The following is a 15,076-nucleotide window of genomic DNA, read 5'->3' as shown; positions in this document are numbered from 1 at the left end:
ACAGTAACCTAAAAGCAGTTCTCATGCGCTGGTTCGGGTTCGGCTTTAACGCCTTTGGACAGATATATGTAGGTGGACGAGTTAACGACGACGACACCGCCAACGAAGTTAAAGTTATAACGCCAATAGAGTTGACGTGTCATGTTGACGGAAGCCGCCGTACGAAAATAAGTGGGCTCCGAGCGAGTTGGAGTCGAAGAGCAACCCTTCACTCGAATGGTGAGAGAGACGAAATATGTCACTTGGTTACAAACGCGGACGTTTATGGAATATATCGTAATCGCTGGACCTCGCTATGTTGTCAGGTACCCGCTGCCTGTCAGGTTTCAACGCGGCGAGTGGAATTTGTGTGACAGGGTTCACCGACGTCGTTGTCGGAGAATCTTTCTTAATCCTCGCTTTTCCAGACCGAATTGAGTCATGGGACTTGGACAACGACAGGAAGACCCCAGTATGGAGCATGGAAGTCAAAACTCCATCCGATGGAACTGGTAATAGTTCTTCCTCGAGTCTGTCTAGTTTAAAAGGAAGTCGCATTTCGCCATAGCGCCATCCTCTGAGTCGCTTTGGGTGTTTGTCCCAACATTGCAAAACCTTAACTCAAACCCCACTTTGCGGGTTTCCAGGTACGCCTCCGAATCTGCCATTAATCTCTGATGGTTACATTGCCCTAAAACCACCCTTCTACCGGCCATTATCGCCGCACCTGAAAGCCACCAGGCTGGCACTGGGTGCAGAGCACAGCGTTCTCCTCAGTGCCTCTGGAACTGTGTACGCCTGGGGACTGGGCAGGTATCACTCACACACTTTTGGTTATCTAAAAAGTCTTTGTAAGCCTCTGTTGAGCCAAGGTACATATTTTACATTACCAAAAATCTCAGGCATGCCAGTGGATACACAATAACTATACATTGCTAACAAATATAATTCATGTGTAGTTAAGATCAAATTTCACACGAATCAAGGAAAATCGGATAATTCCCACAGCACACTGGTTTGCAATTACTGATCTACACCAGTGATTCCCATTGACACTTAATTTGTCCAAATAGTACAATTTTTCTTTGTCCAACCCGCAATACCAGCAATTTATCGGGACTGGCAATACAATTAAATGCTCTTTCACTCGGGAGCACAGTACACAATTAACCTGTTCATCCAACATCTCATGTAAAATGTATACCTCGGCCCAATAAAAGGTGGTAATGCCAGATTCACAGATTACAGTATTTATTTTTTTACTACTGAAACAGTCACGGTCAGTTAGGACATGGTGGCCTCTTGTATGAAGAGCAGCCCAGGGTCGTGGAGGCCCTCTGGGGTATGACCATGAGCTGCGTGGCTGCAGGAGGCTGGCACACTGTGTGCGTTAGTGGTAAGAATAGCTCATAATTATGTTAGTGGAATCAGGTATGTGCATACTGTAAATGGTACTATCCAAATGTATTAACAGATGCGGGTGACATGTATGTGTGGGGTTGGAATGAGAGTGGCCAGCTTGGACTTCCCTCACACGTTGCAAGGAAGACAGAGCATCATCCAACTAGTCAAGAAATAGCAGGTTGGCCAACTACGTTACCAGAATATTTAAACAATTTTATTTTCGTGCTTGCTATCCCTCAGCTACATATAACATGTCGTAAAAGCCCCCCCCCCCCCCTCCCCTCAACAAAAAGATTTTCATGAGCACCGAAAAACTTTTTTCGGTGAATGTACAGTATATATAAAAACTAGATAAGTTTTTTACTTCTTCCTACTCCCTTGAACATAACTGTGTTGAATGAAGATTGATTTCTTTCTTTTTACTTTTTTTATCTACCTTATTTTCTGTCAAATTATTACTGTATATATGTTTTATGTTCAATAAACAAACAAACAAATATGACCGGTGAATGTACAGTATATGACATGTGGATAGCAGGTAGTACTGTTCAAAAGAAGCCAAACGAACACTAACTTAAAATACCGGGACTTATTTTCATTCATTACAAAGAGCATGAGGGTGTTCATCTGTGCCTTACCTTGTAGTCTATTGCTGAAATCACATTTTCGATTCTTGATACTTGACTGTAACATGAACAATAAACATCATTTATCGATCAAAGGATGTCTATATCGCAATGTCTGCGGTTTGCTGGGAATCATTGAAAATAGCTGGATTTATATATAATTTTTGGGGGCCGGGGGGTATGTATGCACTCACATATTTCCAAATGGAGCTAAGTTTAACATTGATGGATTCGTCAACTGTTATGTTACAGACTTGTCTTCATATAAAGAGACACCCAAGGGAGAGAAGGACAAAGAAGTGTTTATATCGATCCAGGCATTCCCAGCACTGCTGGACGTCACTCCATCATGTGACATTAAGATAGTTGGCTGCGGTTCCCGACACACAGCTGCAGTGACATGTAAGTAATCTCATTCCATATGTCTGCATAAAGTTGTCTTTGGAAAGAGGGTATTTACAATCGGCCGTCCACAATTTGTTTCAACCAGTGATAAGCAAGCCATTTGATTTAAAAATCTGTTGTACACGGTTCTTATTTAGCTTGCACATTTTTAAATAATTCAAATCGAAGAAAACACTCAAATTAGAAGCTTCATGTAGTGCAAACTAGGCTAAGAGCATGCATAGATTTCTTTAAAATTGTCACCAGCAACATTCTATGGGACTTCACAACAATTTGGAGGACAAATTAAAAAGACTAACCAATCAAACTTACACCTGACGAGAACAGTGGTTCATATTTGGACTTCTGTTTTCAATGTGATCTTTCTCATTTTAGCTGCAGGTGACCTCTACACATGGGGATGGGGTAAGTTTGAGTGCAAGACTTAATATTCCCAGCAAGAGTATTTCCCAGCATTAACGCTTTCACTCACTAAAGTGGGGGCAACTTCTTTGTTTTTCACCTCAGGTCAATATGGTCAGCTTGGATACGAGACACCCTATTCAGATGAGCCGCGCTGTGTGGAGTTCTTCAGGGAACAACAGATGCGTGTCGTCGATGTGACTTGTGGGACGTGGAATACCTTTGCTGCTGTAGTCAAGGAGGAAGTAGCTGCCTCTTAAATATTATCGAATCCCATTGCGAAACATGGGCTTTGCACTGTATTGTACAAAATGACAACTTTAAGTCTTGAATGCATTTTGTATAGACTCAATAAAAAACTTGAATTATTAATTTTGCAAAACTTTATATGGAAACAGTTTGAAAAATTACAAGTGGGTGATTTATATAAAATAGTAAAGTCAGTAAAACCATATATAATTTACAGCAAACAATTACTCTGTCGAACTGATTAAACAATACGTGAGTGGTCAACTTCTGTCTTCACAGCACAATCTTGAAGGAACTGTGGAGAGGTTTTTTTGAAATAAGTAAATTGTTTTGACAAAGGTGCCCATTTTTAATTATGCAAGATTTTTATGCTCACCTGACAAAATCCGGTGACCTTGAAATGACGTGCTGAAATTCTGAGAGGTTCACGGTTCCATCCTTGTCAATGTCTGACTCATCAAGAATCTAAATAACATCCATTAGAAAGTATTGTAATTTTACAAATTACAAATCTGTTTGTCTTGTTGTGCAGTGCTTTAAGTGTGTGCTGTTTCACAATTACTGTAATTGTGCGCTCGCGCGTCGTACACTTTTTTTTACTGCCGGTATTAAAATAGTGGTGACTTGAATAGGGATTCGAGTGGCCATCAGTCTCTCTCCCATGGCATCATGCCCATGCGCTTTTATTTATTCATTTTTTTAGTTGCGCGGAGGGGGTGGACGACTGGTGAAACGCAACCACAGAGGCGCTTTAAAAGGACGAGGACAGATGGGGTTGAAGGACGATTATTTTGTGAATAAGGATGGAGGGACAATGACACGGACGAAGGATGGACCGGCAAAATTGGGTAAAGTGCCCATCTCTGGTTATGCTTGCCACTATGTGCAAGATAGATAGGCATAGATAGAAAAACAATCGTAATTTAGATATGAATCCATCCATTTTCTGAACCGCTTTATCCTCACAAGAGTCGCGGGGGGTGCTGGAGCCTATCCTAGCTGTCTTCGGGCAGTAGGCGGGGGACACCCTGAACCGGTTGCCAGCCAATCGCAGAGCACACAGAGACGAACAACCAACCATCCGCGCTCACACTCACACCTAGGGGACAATTTGGAGTGTTCAATCAGCCTATCATACATGTTTTTGGAATGTGGGAGGAAACCGGAGTACCCGAAGAAAACCCACGCAGGCCCGGGGAGAACATGCAAACTCCACACAGGGAGGCCGGAGCTGGAATTGAACCCGGTACCTCTATATTCTTGAGGTCGGCACGCTAAGCACTGGAACACCATAGTAATTCAAAATAATACTTTCAATACATTAATGTTTAACTACAAGAAAATGTATTATTTTTTTTTAAGTCAAGGCATACCAAACCAAACTGAAAACCATGAGCACAAAACCAACAACCAAAGTGAACCGTGGCTTTTATTTAACTGCCGACTTCACCTGGCAAAAGTCGAGTAAGGGGAATACCGGCATTTATTTTTTTCCACTTAAAGCACTTGTGTCTATACTGAATCATCTCACTCACGTTGTGGATGAGCTGTCTCATCTCCTCAGGGGTTAGTCTTGTGTCTTCCGTCTCTCCAGTCAGGCAGTTGACAAGTTTCTCCAGGTCACCACAGTCAAGCGTTCCATCATCATCAAAGTCTAAAAATGAGAAAATAGCATCAAATATGCTTTTGGTAATCACATGCACAAGTTTTTTTCAAACATGTTTACCAAATATACGGAATGCGTAGTGGGACTTGATTTCCAATGTTGCCGAGTCACTGAAGGCACTCAAAAGATCGAGAAAGTCCTCAAAGGTGAGGCTCCCATCTTTCACTATAGATGTTGAAAAGACGTGGCAGATCCTCGTTCTAAAGGGGTTGGACTGAAACAGGAATAAGTACAAAGGTCACTGCAGTTTCAGAAATAACTGGGGCACTTCCTCCAAACAACATGATACACCTTTCGCCATGAGGAGTGTTTTATTTATTTATGTATTTATTTATTTTACCTTGAGTTCTGGAAGGGTGAGGATCTTCTCCATGGGCACTCTAACGTTTGGAAGGTCTTTCTCATCTTTCGTAAGCAGCTCAGTGAATCTTTTATGTGCCCTGGAAATAAGCCACAACATAATACCTGGTTCGATGAGCACAACCGTACGAATCTTGCCATTCAAATAGCAAATACATTCAACGCGTGGCATAAAAATGGTCACTTACAGAAGAATTTCTTGTTTGGTTAAAAACGTCAGCTCCTAGAAGTAGGATGACAGTTACCACAAACATACACGCAAAAAAAGAAATCATGCAGGACATAGTGTTAGCAACATGTTTACATTTAGTAAGATAACTTGGGATTCAATATGATGAGACTCCACCGTCTGTTCAAATTCTAAATCGGTGTCCAATCTTGGATTCTTCTTCATGAGGTCAGCTAAAATATTTTAAGTTGTCTCACGTTGCTGGGTGGAACAAGTGTTTGGCAGAATGGCAGCTCAGCGTCACCCAGTTAACGTTAGGCAGTCATGACGGCATCGTGTTTTTTTTGTTTAGGATTCTTATATTTGGCCACTTACTTGATATTCTGAGAGCAAATCCTTTCCAAGTTGACTCGCCGTTGTCCCCATCGTGTACAGTCTTTCCCGACGTTAAAGTTTTGTCTTGTAAATACAGTACTGCGATGCCACTTTACTTCCGGTGATTCTGTTAACCCTTTCATGCTGGTTAACAGGCTACAAACACAGCTCCTAGCCAAAGTCCAACACATGCTACAAGAAGCCAATATGGTTACTAAAGCCTGAAAATACATTTCTGGATATTCTGAGGGGTATTGACACAAGGCTTTGTTTGAATGTATGCTGTATTGGGGGTACAAAAACACGAAAACAGTATCAACAAAAACAAAATGGAATTGCGTCAATAAAATCGTCCTAAATTATGAATCTTTTGGCTATACCTTTTCCGACGGCAGGGTTTACATTTCTGAAGGAAACTGGAAAATTACGACATTATTCTCCTACCTATTCGACGTTTCCTCTTTTACTGTATTGTTTTGTGTTTTCATCGTGTAAGTAATGTTAAGTAAATAATAGCTAATACTGTAGGAGTCGTCAGTCTTTCATTTATTTAGTTTATGTTTGACTGAAACGTTAAGAGGCAAAGTGAGATTTGTTTCCAATGTTCCAATGTTATTCTTGTATCGTTTAAAAGTTGTTAAATTGCAATAAAAAATGTGTAATTTTACTAGGAAAAAAACATCAGAAAATTATGAGAAAAAGTTGTCATTTACAAGAATAAAGTTCAAAATAATTTATGAGAACAAAGTTGTGATTTAACTAGTCATATAGTATACAGTAGTACAATAATGTGACACCCTAGTTTATCCTGACAGAAATGGTAATAAAAGTCTTAATATTGGGATGAATAAAGTGAAATGAAAAAATTTTAAACCCTAACCTTTGGAACGGAAGATGTGTGATTTAAACTCCTCTTGTTGTCTGTTTAAGAGGGAGGAAATTACAGCACATTTGACAATAAAGTTGTACTTGATATTTAATAAACTTATACAGTACTGTGCAATTTTAATTCCTAAATTATAACCAGTAGCAACCGTGAGGCGTTCAGGTAAAATGAGTGACATTCGCTAATACATATTAATTCATGATCAATTAATTATTTGATGAGCCGCTGACATGTTAGATTTTTAGATTTTGGTTTTCCATCCATTTTCGACAGTGCTTGTCCTTATAGAGTCACAAAGCTGACTGGAGCCTATCCCTGCTGACTTTGGGAAAAAGGCCGGATACACTGGTCGCCAACAAATCACAGGACAATGTAGGTGTTCTAGAAAATTCAGTTTTGCAATACTGTACTGGTGGCAGTTCATTGATGGTTGTGGTACATTGGCCTGACTTTGGTGCAGGAAACATGGGTTCACTTAAAACTCTAGAAACATTTTAGATTGACTACAACACAATATGTGTGAATTCAAATAACTTTTATTTTTTGACATTTAACAAAGTTTAAATAGCTCAGCAATCGACTCAACATGCAGAAGAGTGGAGTGGAACTCTGGAGGAGAGACAAGCTAAGCACCTGGGTTTGTTTCCCAGTCCGTTGAATCTAAAATAAAATACACAAAAAGAGAATTACACAACAGAATACAATGGAATAAAGTTCTGATGTGATTAAAACAGCACATACTGTTTTAATCACATCAGAACAGTTCTCTCTCTGTTGAGATCCATTTGACTGACCAACTTATTTTGATAGATAAAGCCTGCTATAGTAAAGGCAACATTATTAATGTGATTTCTTCAGACCTTACCTGTCATTCTTGTTCCTTCCCTCGTTTCAGCCGGAACGCCTGTGCCAAATTCATTTTCAGCAGTGACTCTGAAGTAGTAGATCCCTCCCTCCTCCAGGTCAGTCACCTTGTAGGACAACCTGTGGCATCTGTTAGTGAGTCTTGTCCATCCTTTTCTGCTGATGTCCAGTATATCAACAAGGTAGTTCTTAACGGAGGCTCCTCCCTCATTCTCAGGGATGTCCCAAGTAACTGTGGCAGAGTTCTTGGTAACGTCTTTAACAGCTAAATGTGTTGGCGGACCAGGGGAATCCAGAACCCTCACACTTAGAGTCAAAGAGGCATTCCCGACACCATTTTGCAATTTGACTATGTATTTTCCTGTATCATCGCGAGTCACTTTTTCCACAGTAATGGAGGTGACGGAGTTGGTGGTGTTGATCAGTCCTCTGATTCTTAGATCCACATCTGCTTTTTCCCAAGTCACACAGGGAGCAGGTCTGCCAGTGAAAGGCACGGTGAACGCGAAAGCGCCTCCTTCTTTAACATGGAGGGTCTTCTTCATATCAGTGCTAATGTCAAACCTGGGCTCTTCTTCTCTGTCCACAGCTGCAAAAGGATCTGTTTCAGGACTGGCCTCACTGATGCCTACCTTATTTATTGATCTAACAACAAACACATATTCTACACCTGAAGTGAGCCCAATTACTTTCAACTCTGTCTTCTCTGTGTTATGAGTCCCAACTGCCCATATGTTTTCTGTAGATTTTCTGAATTCAACTTTGTACCCAGTGACAGGTGCTCCACCATCAAACAGTGGCTTGTTCCATGACAGAGTGACTGAGGACTTGGAAGAATCAAGTATCGTAGGCTTTCCAGGAGGGGAAGGCAGAAACTTTGGATCTTCTGCCATGGTAAGAGGACACGGTATACTGGGTTCACTTATCCCTGCAGCATTCTCTGCAAAAACACGGAATTCATATTCGCATCCTTCATGTAGGCCAGAGGCTTTGACTCGTAGGTCGTACACAGGCTTCTTATTTACACGCAGCCAACGAATGCCCTGCTTGTCACGTTTCTCAATGATGTACCCGCTGATTCGGCTTCCGCCATCAGATACTGGTCTCTTCCAGCAGATAGTCATCGCATCACTCGTTGTACTTGTGACCTCAACATCCATTGGAGCGGATGGGATGGTAAAGGGGTCTGCTGCCTTGATGGGATCACTTTCCAAAGTCTCCCCCTCACCATACTTGTTCACTGCCCTCACCCTAAAGAGGTATTCATTTCCTTTGAGCAGCTTAGTTATCTTGCAAGTAGTTGCCATCAAGTCACCGTAAATAAGAGTCCAGACTACACGGCTGGTTTCACACTTCTCAACGATATAATGCATGATCTCTGCACCGCCTGTTTCATGAGGGGGTCCCCACGATAAGGTGACTTTCTCTGCTGTGAGTCCTGACGCTTGCAGAGGTCCAGCTGGAGGGCCCGGTCTGTCTAAGACTCTACATGTAATCGCAACAGATGCAGTACCCGCAGTGCTCTGTAGGGTCAGAATATACTGTCCAGAGTCTTTCCGAACACTTTCCCGGATTACCAGAGATGTATGTGTCTTTGTTGCTGTAATCTCAACCCTACCCTTTGTGCCAATAGCTCTACTATTCTTTGACCACAACACTGTAGGGTTGGGGCGGCCAGAGATGTCAGCATCTATTCTTAGAAGATCACCCACTTTGACAACCAAAACCTGTCGAAATTTGTCCTCGACGATAATTTTAGGTGGCTCCATATCATGCTGCACAGTGACAGTTCCTGTGGTCTCAGAAGGTGCACTGAAGAGCTCAGCTGCATTCTTTGCAAGTACCCTGAAGTCATATTGTTCACCCTCTGTGAGACCAGTCACCTCCAAAAAGGTGTCGAGTAAGTTGGTGAAGTTACACTTGAGCCAACAACTATCAGGAAGCTCTTTGCGCTCGACAATGAAACTAGTTATTTTAGCCCCACCATCATATTGTGGTTTCTCCCATGAGAGGGAAACTGAAGAGTTTGTTATGTTGGAGACTGTCAGGTTGCGTGGGGGATCACACTGGTCTCTCGCTGCAACAGGCTCAGAGGCATTACTGCAGGGACCTGCACCAACAATATTCTCAGCATACACCCGGAACTCATATATGAGGCCTTCTTCAATACTTGTAACTTTGAATCTGTTCTCGGTCACTAGACCTCTGTTTAACTTTGTCCACAGAATACTACTTTGATCTTTGCATTCAATATGATAGCCAAGAATAGGGCTGCCGCCATCACTGCTTGCCGGGTTCCATGTAATGACTATGACAGACTTGGAGGCACTCACAACAGAAATATTGGTTGGTGGACTTGGAACCTTGAAAGGATATTGGGCAACTACAGGTTCAGACTCAACAAAGGGGCTCCTCCCGTAGCGATTCTCTGCAGCAACACGAAAGTAATATTCAGTGCCCTGTGTCAGACGGGATATTTTTATAGACGTCCTGGCAACGGTGGCTGACACAGTCTGCCATATTGCGCTGCCTGTATCTCTCTTCTCAACAACATAATTTGAGATTTGACACCCCCCGCTATATTGCGGTGGCTGCCATATCAGAGCCACAAAGTCAGCGCTCACTTCTTCCACAGTGAAGTCACATGGTGGTCCAGGTTTTTCAAAAACATTAACATGAATATCAGCAGATGCAGTTCCAGCGGAATTGGTAACGGTTACCTGATACAAGCCAACATCTATCTTCGTTGCATCTTTGATTATGATTTGAGATGACATAACAGATGTACACACATTTACCCTGCAGGTCTCTTTCAATATGTTGCCATCTTTTTTCCATACGACTGTCGGCTGTGGTGCACCCTTGAACGGCACATCAATCCTTAAATCATTACCTGCTTTCACACTGAATGTGGTGGACAGCAAATTAATAACAGGTTGAGCACTTGTGTCTTTTACAGTAACAGGCGCCAAAAGGAGCTTTGGTTCACTCCTACCCTTTTCATTCACTGCACTAACTCTGAAGAAATACTCCATTCCTTTTGTCAGTCCATTAATGACTGTTTCCAGTGTTTTACTCTCAGAGCAGGTTCTCCACTTGCCATGTCCCTTTGCCTGCATTTCAACGATATAACATGTAATTTTGCTTCCTCCATCATGATCTGGCTTTTCCCAAGAGAGTTGTACACTGTCACTGGTGACATCACTCTGTGTGATTTTCCCAGGAGGATAAGGCACTTCAGACATTTTAACAGGCTCAACTGTTTCAGCTGCTTGTCCACTTCCAAACTCGTTTACAGCCAAGACACGGAAATAATAAAAACATCCCTCCTGGAGGTTGTCAATTTTATATGAATTCCTTGTGCAGTTACTACACACACTTGTGAACACCTTTCTCGCCTCCTCTCTTTTTTCCACGGCATAATGCGAGATCACTGCTCCTCCATCAATGAGAGGAGCTTCCCAGGAGATGAAGACAGAATCTCTGCGGAGATCTTTCACTTGCAGGTTTGTTGGTGCACTGGGAGTATCCAACACTCGAACATTGATAAATGCTGATTTAGAGCCCTTGCAGTTAGAAACGGTCAATACATACTTCCCAGTGTCATTCCTGTTTACGTTTTCAATCATCAGCAATGTGGAGGAGCCTGTCACCTCTATCTGCGCACGCTCACTGAGAGGACCACCTTCCATTGACCACTGGACTTCAGGTTCTGGCCTTCCTTTGATGGCGACATTGAGACATAATGTTGAACAGGCTCGAACACTAACGAGCTTTCTCAAAGCTGGGTCTAACTCCACTTCAGGATGCTCCAGTCTGTCAGCTGCGACCACTGACCCTGGTAAGTCCACAGGCTCACCGACTCCATTGGCATTTGTTGCACGTACCCGAAAGTTGTACTCTGCATTTTGTCTCAGACCTTTTATGGTGTCTTTTGTTTCTTCTGTGTTTGCTGTGCATGTGATCCACTCATCATCTGTGGCTTCTTTCATCTCAACAACAAATCCAGTAATGGGAGCTCCACCATCATAGATAGACTTGGACCAGGATAGAGAGACAGTACTGCGCGAATGGTCAGTCACTTTGAGGTTGGTAGGGGGACCAGGAGGATATGACGTATGACACACTTTAATATAATCACTTGCCTCACTGGGTGCACCAACACCTGCAGTATTCTCTGCCGATACTCTAAACTGATAATAACGTCCCTCAGTGAGTCCTGTGCATCTGTAACGCAAGTCATTCAGTCTTCGCTTGTTGCATTTAGTCCACCTAACACCCTCTTTATCACGTTTCTCCAGGATGTAGCCATCAATCTCAGAACCCCCGTCCGACTCGGGTCTTTCCCACGTCAGCATTACAGAGTCTTCAGTTGTAGCACTGGCTTTAGGGGTAGAAGGCGCACTGGGTGTTTGAAAAGGATTTTGTGCAATGAAAGGTTCTGATTCCAGGAACTCCCCTACACCAAATTTGTTCACAGCACTAACGCGGAATATGTATTCTCTCCCGGGTGTCAGTTTTGCTGCTTTGCAACTGAGAGCTTCAACATGGGCATCGACCCCTGTCCATGTAACACGACTTGTCTCCCTTTTCTCAACAATGTAATGTGAAACACTGGCACCGCCATCATTTAAAGGGGCGTTCCAATGAAGATTACATTTTTCACCACTGACAGCTTTCACTTTCAAAGGTCCGTCTGGGGAACCGGGTCGATCCAGTACTTTCACATTAACTGGCACAGATGTTGTTCCATCGACGTTAGTGAGGCTCAGGACAAAGTGTCCTCCATCCACTCGTGTACAGTCCCTGATAGTCAGTGTTGTATGAGTCAGGGTGTTTTTTACATCTGTCCTTGGTGTAGATTTGTTGATTTCCTCACCATCTTTCAGCCACCTTAGTTCGGGAAGTGGCTTTCCAAAGTAATCAGCTTCAATTGTAAATGTTTCGCCCGCCTGAGCAACGATTGTATTCTTGAACTTGGGGTCCATGAACACAGAAGGTCCTTCAATGACATCTTCAGCAAGGATGGTTATACTTTCAGAAGGTTTGCTCCAAACACCTGCACCATTCTTGGCAGTTACTCTGAACTCATAAGTGTGGCCTCCCGTCAGACCTGTAATTGTGAACTGATTTTCAATAACATTAGTGAAGTTTGCTTTCATCCATCGGCCATCTGAAAGCTCTTTCTTTTCAACAACATAGCCTGTAATGGAGCTACCACCATCATGGCCAGGTTTGGCCCACTGGAGTGTGATGTTCTCTTTTGTAATAACAACAGCTTCAGGTTTACCAGGTGGATCACAGGGATCTCTCGCCACATAGCAGTCAGATATCTTGCTTGCTGGACTGAGTCCAGCAATATTTTCAGCAAAGACTCTGAATTCATATTCAATACCTTCCTCCAAGCCACTTGTTTTGAATCGGGTGTCAGGTATGGCAAATTTGTTCAGCTTGGTCCATAGGATACTGTTTTTCTCCTTTCGTTCCAGGTGGTAGCCAATGACAGCGCTACCTCCATCTCTGGCTGGGGGTTCCCATTCAACTAACATGCTGTACTTTGTCACTGTGGACACAAAAGGTGTACCAGTAGCCATAGGCACGCTAAATGGGTACTGTGCAAGTACAATTGAAGATGTGATGGCTGCACTCTTTCCATACCTATTTTCTGCAAACACTCTGAATTGATACTCATTACCAGTCTTTAGTTTGGTGACTTTGATTGTGGTTCGCACTGTCGTTGCTGATACTGTTTGCCACTCAATGTTAGTAATGTCACGTTTCTCCACGACATAATTGTCAAGCTGACAGCCTCCTGTGTATTCTGGTGGCTCCCAGGAAATGGACACATAGTCACAACTGACCTCATCAATTCTCACAGGACCTTTGGGTGGGTCAGGCTTTTCAAGAACAACCACTGTTATTTCTCCTGTATAGTTTCCGGCATCGTTGCTTGCTGTGATGGAGTATTGGCCAACGTGCTCCCTGGTCGCGTTTCTGATATGAAAAACTGTCTTTGATGATGTCGTTGAGATCTGCAGCCTGGATGTCTCTTTGACCGCGTATCCATCTTTTTTCCATTCTATCTTTGGGGATGGATTCCCAAGCACTGGTATGTCTACTTTCAAATCTTCGCCATTTTTCACTGTGAATGTGGTAAAAGCCAGTTGAAGTGTTGGTTTTAAAACCTTGGCCTTTGCTGCATCAGTGGACTGTTCTTGAGGGTTTAGTGTGCTCCTTTCAACCGACATGGTGATCTGTCCTATTGAAACACAAAGCAAATAAAGAAAACATTATGTGAGACGTTAGGTCGATTATGATAATTTCCCACAGTGATTTGCAGATATCTTGAATTCGTAATAATATTTTATATACACTGTTATGAATGCATGCTGACTCTGAAAACGTCATGATGACTAGATGGGTGCCTTGCATACCTTCAACACTGGCAGAGGTGGATGACTCAGGATGAGTATCATGAGTCAGATTAAGGGTCTGAGCTGTATCGTTTCTTTCATTTCCTGTCTACAAAATAGATACAATTGTCATTTGTCAGTGAAATTACATTAAAGCACCGCTGCTTAATTCCTATATGATCTCATGAAAACCCTTAATATGCTAATGTGCATCCTGGTGAATGTGGCATTGTATTTTGAAAAGTATATAGATAGAAATTGTATATGGTAGGTGAGGCTTAACTGTTCATAATGACAGATTTAACTACATACAACTATTCATATTAATCCTAAAGAGCCAAAAAATAAAGCAATGCCCAAGACAAAACCAACAGATACGAGAGAGAAAGAGAGAGAGAGAGGCAGAGAGAGAGAGAGAGAGAGAGACTAGAATACCGTACATACAATGCTGTCGTATTTTCTGTGGAAGTTAAAAAAAAGCAACAACAAAAAAGTACTTACTTCTTTGTCAGTTCCTGCCTCCATCCTTATCTTATTAATGTCCTTATAAGAACAACAAAAAAAAACCCAACAAATTCAACTCAACGCTGTTCTAGATATTGTAAAATGAAGACTGCTCAGACACAACTCCAGCAGTCACTGCCTGCTTTATCTCCAAAAGTATGCAGTTACTCGGCTGCTAAAATAGCCACATGACTGACAGACCAGCTGCTGTATCTTCTAAAGTTAGTTGAACCTGCATAGATTACAAAACAAGAGCAAACTTAACTAGACCAAAATAATAATAATAAAATGCGACCAAAACATTTGTTGTATGTTGATATGATGAAACGTATTTTTCGGGGGGGGGGGGGGGGGGTTCTTTTTTAAATATAGATGTGATACTTTTACCATTTTTGCAGATGCACTGGAATTTTTATGCACGAGGCAAATTATGGAAATACAGTTCAGTATTTTTTTTAAAACACGATCGGTATTGCATAGAGTTGAAACAAGACACCAAAATTAAAATTAAGTGCTTACGTCGATTTCTGATCCATTGATTCGACACACGCTTCAACTGCAATTTTAGGTTCAGTAAAACCATGAGTTAAACCTTTATTTTGGCATCTCAAAAGGAAAAATGCAACCGTCAATGTAGAACATCTAACGGAACACGATGTCGTAGGTGCCATACAGTAAAACAAACGTACTAAAGTGTACGAAAAGCGCGTTGTTTGACCGTACTTGCACAATACTGTTCTTTATATCATATTGATACATTCGTTCACTTTATCT

At 42.1% G+C, this 15,076-nt stretch overlaps 3 protein-coding genes across 4 annotated transcripts; 1 reads left to right on the top strand and 2 right to left on the bottom strand.

The window, feature by feature from the left end:
• Positions 1 to 5: 5 nt before the first annotated feature.
• rccd1 (RCC1 domain containing 1) lies at positions 6 to 3,188 on the top strand. Its single transcript, XM_086108535.1, has 8 exons — positions 6 to 219; positions 306 to 491; positions 627 to 792; positions 1,254 to 1,375; positions 1,454 to 1,561; positions 2,262 to 2,411; positions 2,790 to 2,819; positions 2,922 to 3,188. The coding sequence occupies exons 1-8, from the start codon at positions 24 to 26 to the stop codon at positions 3,074 to 3,076; spliced, it is 1,113 nt and encodes a 370-aa protein (XP_085964661.1). The 5' UTR covers positions 6 to 23; the 3' UTR covers positions 3,077 to 3,188.
• cib1 (calcium and integrin binding 1 (calmyrin)) lies at positions 3,182 to 5,788 on the bottom strand. Its single transcript, XM_086108536.1, has 7 exons — positions 5,636 to 5,788; positions 5,280 to 5,314; positions 5,072 to 5,171; positions 4,792 to 4,945; positions 4,601 to 4,719; positions 3,442 to 3,530; positions 3,182 to 3,360 (listed from the first exon to the last, which is right to left on the bottom strand). Exons 1-7 carry the CDS (start codon positions 5,684 to 5,686, stop codon positions 3,339 to 3,341), a joined length of 570 nt encoding a protein of 189 aa, XP_085964662.1. The 5' UTR covers positions 5,687 to 5,788; the 3' UTR covers positions 3,182 to 3,338.
• A 1,251-nt stretch (positions 5,789 to 7,039) lies between these two features.
• Positions 7,040 to 15,052, bottom strand: LOC147205839 (titin-like). Of its 2 annotated transcripts, none has more exons than XM_086109266.1 (4): positions 14,822 to 15,052; positions 13,820 to 13,907; positions 7,387 to 13,644; positions 7,040 to 7,181 (listed from the first exon to the last, which is right to left on the bottom strand). In XM_086109266.1, exons 3-4 carry the CDS (start codon positions 13,631 to 13,633, stop codon positions 7,147 to 7,149), a joined length of 6,282 nt encoding a protein of 2,093 aa, XP_085965392.1. In that variant the 5' UTR covers positions 13,634 to 13,644; positions 13,820 to 13,907; positions 14,822 to 15,052; the 3' UTR covers positions 7,040 to 7,146. The 2 variants fall into 2 exon arrangements, with proteins under 2 accessions (XP_085965392.1, XP_085965390.1); XM_086109264.1 differs by lacking the exon at positions 14,822 to 15,052 and adding an exon at positions 14,300 to 14,572.
• Between the last annotated feature and the right edge of the window lie 24 nt (positions 15,053 to 15,076).

This window comes from Hippocampus guttulatus, chromosome 4, assembly GCF_054856545.1.
Source record: "Hippocampus guttulatus isolate MCC_2025c chromosome 4, RoL_Hgut_1.0, whole genome shotgun sequence".
NCBI classification, from domain to species: domain Eukaryota; kingdom Metazoa; phylum Chordata; class Actinopteri; order Syngnathiformes; family Syngnathidae; genus Hippocampus; species Hippocampus guttulatus.
The sequence above is the reverse complement of the archived record's forward strand: the minus strand, read 5'-3'. Positions and strand labels throughout refer to the sequence as shown.